We start from the raw sequence: 2,872 nt of genomic DNA, 5'->3' as shown, positions 1-2,872 counted from the left end.
TTAACCGGTATTCCAATTGTGAAACATTAGATAAAATGGTATTTAGCGAGGAATGGGATGCTAAATTGTTGACAAAGTTATTCCAAGACACGAAGGGTGAGTGCATATCACTGTATGAGAACCAAATTTTAAAAAAACCTGGGTCATTTCCTTTGTGTAATCCAGTCTGGTGTAGTAAGGTGAGTTGTTTCTCGGACGTCTGTCTTTTCGACATGGAGTAGTGTTGAAAAAAAGATTCCTAATCTCTTAAATTTTCCAACCTGAAACCCAACGGGGGAGAAATTTTCTGTTGAGTGTCTCCTTCAATGAAATATTTTGTGCCAATAAAAGTGTATGTATACATTTTCTCAAGATGAATATCATAGGCTAGCATTCCTAATCCCCTCTTTTAAAAACAGGAAGTTTTAAAAGTAATCGCCACGGTTGTATTACACTGTGGCGACGGTGTTTTTTATACCTTTGTTTCTGTCAATCAGCAGATGGATGAAAACTGCGTGAATATGTATGAATCGCGTGCTTACTTTGTTCCTCTGATAAATCTACCCAAAACCCTTCAATCATTAATAGTCAGCATAAAATGTTAGAAATAGTAACAGGAGGGTCTCACTTCGAAAGCAAAACGTAACTACGTGAAGGCACTGGGTATTCCTCGATTGTCAATTTTTTCAAATTTGTGAATAACAGAAGCAACAATACCATAACAAATTGTTTCTATTTTGAAATAGCCTCCTCATACGGTTGGAGAAAAAAATGATATTTTTTTGCAAAACACAATTCATGATTCCCCAAATCACTGACTACCTGGAATGCATCATGTTTCTTGGCACTTGTTTTCTTCTTCCATCCAAACTGGGAACCCTTTTTCCAAGTGGAAGAAGCTCCGTTTCAAGATTTTGGGTTTATGAAGTTTGAGAGTCTCTTGAGTTGTTTTCTTTTGAATATTGACTAAGGCGATCTTTAGACTGATGGCTGACCTGTTCAAAGTGTAACATCCCTTGGAATAGAAGTTTGACACGTTCACGAAATCGACCACTCAACAGAGAGTAAATGAACACATTGACTGCGTTATTTACGTAGTAAAATTCGTGATGTACGACACTTTTTGAATATCTCTCTCGGTTTATAATAGAACCTTCGCTTTTGTGGCTCGATTTTTCGTCCTCCGACCACCATCGGAAGTGGACCCACAGGACAGGGAACAAAGTGGCATAGAAGACAACCGTCGAGGTGAACAACATCAGTCCGGTCCGACGGCTACGCAGGAAGCTTGACGCCGATTTTGCACGACTCGTTAACGAAGGCAAAGCATTCGAATTTATTTGAGATTCGGGTGACACAAATGATATAGCCGATTCATCCAAAAGACTTTCACCATCTGCAAAGTGAGACTGCTCGGTTGTGGCAAAGCTCACATTCTTGCACCGCTGTGATATCTCAGATGGGAATTGAGTACCCTGTTGACCAGATACCCTCCCCTCACTGTCATATGTTCCCTTACACGCTGTTTTCAACGCGGTAGATGTTCTGGCTACTTCTGTTGAGCCCAGATTGTGATGAGTTCGTTTTTTCCATCGATGTTTACGCAAATCTGTCTGATGCACAACAAGAAAGACTGAGAGATATAAGTAACAAATGAAGATACACGAGACGAGTGTCAATAAAACATAGATTCGATCCGAAATTTCACGCATCCATCCAGCCAAATTGCACATAGTTTGTTGAGCTTGTAGGAGGAAGATAATGAGTTCCAGTATTAAAACAGACAAACATACAGTCACTATTATACCCCAGATGTATAGTTGTTGATTGCACCGCTCTGTGACACAATTTGCTCCTAGGCACAAGGGTGAACAACAATTTGAATGCCAAGAACTTTTCTGTTGGACCTCGTTGCGCATTTTCGGTCCCTTTTTAGAGATCTGTTCCTCTTCATCTTTTTCTTCTGGTCGGAAAATTTTCCCCTGGTCTGCGTTGCTCGCTGAGCTACTGGATCTCTTAATTCTCTGACATGGTGTTCTTGGAGTGGGTACAAGAGCCAGGAACCTTTCAACCGCGATTGCAGCCAAAATACTTCCCTCGCCAGCGAAAGCCACATTGCGCAGTAACATGAGGGGTGCTTCCAGTGAGAAATTGATGAGAGTTCGAGTAAGAAACCACTGGTCATAGCTTTGCCATGAAGTCTGATTGGAAGTCAAAATAAATTTAATTGGTCTGATCACATCCCACGGAAGTACGATTACACATGTCAGTAGATCAACCACAGCCAGCACAAGTATCAGGCGGGTTTGTGTGAAATTTCGCTGACGTTTTCTAATTGGGTCCAAAGGTGAAAATGATTGTTGATTTACAAGGTTAGGAAGAGCATGCGTTTCAGCATTAGATGTTATAACGATATACCGGTTGGTTGAACGTGGCTGTACACAATAGACAACAATTACGAGGATGTTTCCACATGTCCCCAAAATTCCCAATAGAGATAACGTGACTGATGAGGCGATGGCACCTGATATAGTCATGTACTGTTTCTCAAACACATCACACCCGAAGCCAGTTAGGTTCATTTGCGAAGATCCACGTGCTCATTCAACTGAATGGTCTGTTTAAGGCGCGATAAAATAGCTCAGCGACCGACCAATAGAAATTGCGACCCATAGCCAATTTGATTGGTCCATTTTCCTAAATGATGATCGGCCAACCGATTGGGCGCATGGTTCTGACTAAGCAAAACCCAGCTTGCCGGCAATGCGGTTTACATTCGAACTTAACTGATCCTTACGTGAAGTGATTCTGTGAAGCTGTTAGAGCGGTTTTCACTCACTAATTCGACACATGTGGCAATAAACGCAAATGGGGATTTCCCAACCCCAGTTCC

General features: G+C 41.5%; 1 protein-coding gene across 1 annotated transcript; it reads right to left on the bottom strand.

Annotated features, from left to right (window-relative positions):
* Positions 1 to 899: 899 nt before the first annotated feature.
* On the bottom strand, positions 900 to 2,561 carry T265_08593 (hypothetical protein; the record flags this gene model as incomplete). The annotated part of the gene is made up of 1 exon (XM_009174445.1): positions 900 to 2,561. One exon carries the CDS (start codon positions 2,559 to 2,561, stop codon positions 900 to 902), a length of 1,662 nt encoding a protein of 553 aa, XP_009172709.1.
* Positions 2,562 to 2,872: the final 311 nt, after the last annotated feature.

The sequence above is a fragment of the Opisthorchis viverrini genome (genome assembly GCF_000715545.1).
Source record: "Opisthorchis viverrini unplaced genomic scaffold opera_v5_225, whole genome shotgun sequence".
Classification (NCBI taxonomy): domain Eukaryota; kingdom Metazoa; phylum Platyhelminthes; class Trematoda; order Opisthorchiida; family Opisthorchiidae; genus Opisthorchis; species Opisthorchis viverrini.
The sequence above is the reverse complement of the archived record's forward strand: the minus strand, read 5'-3'. Positions and strand labels throughout refer to the sequence as shown.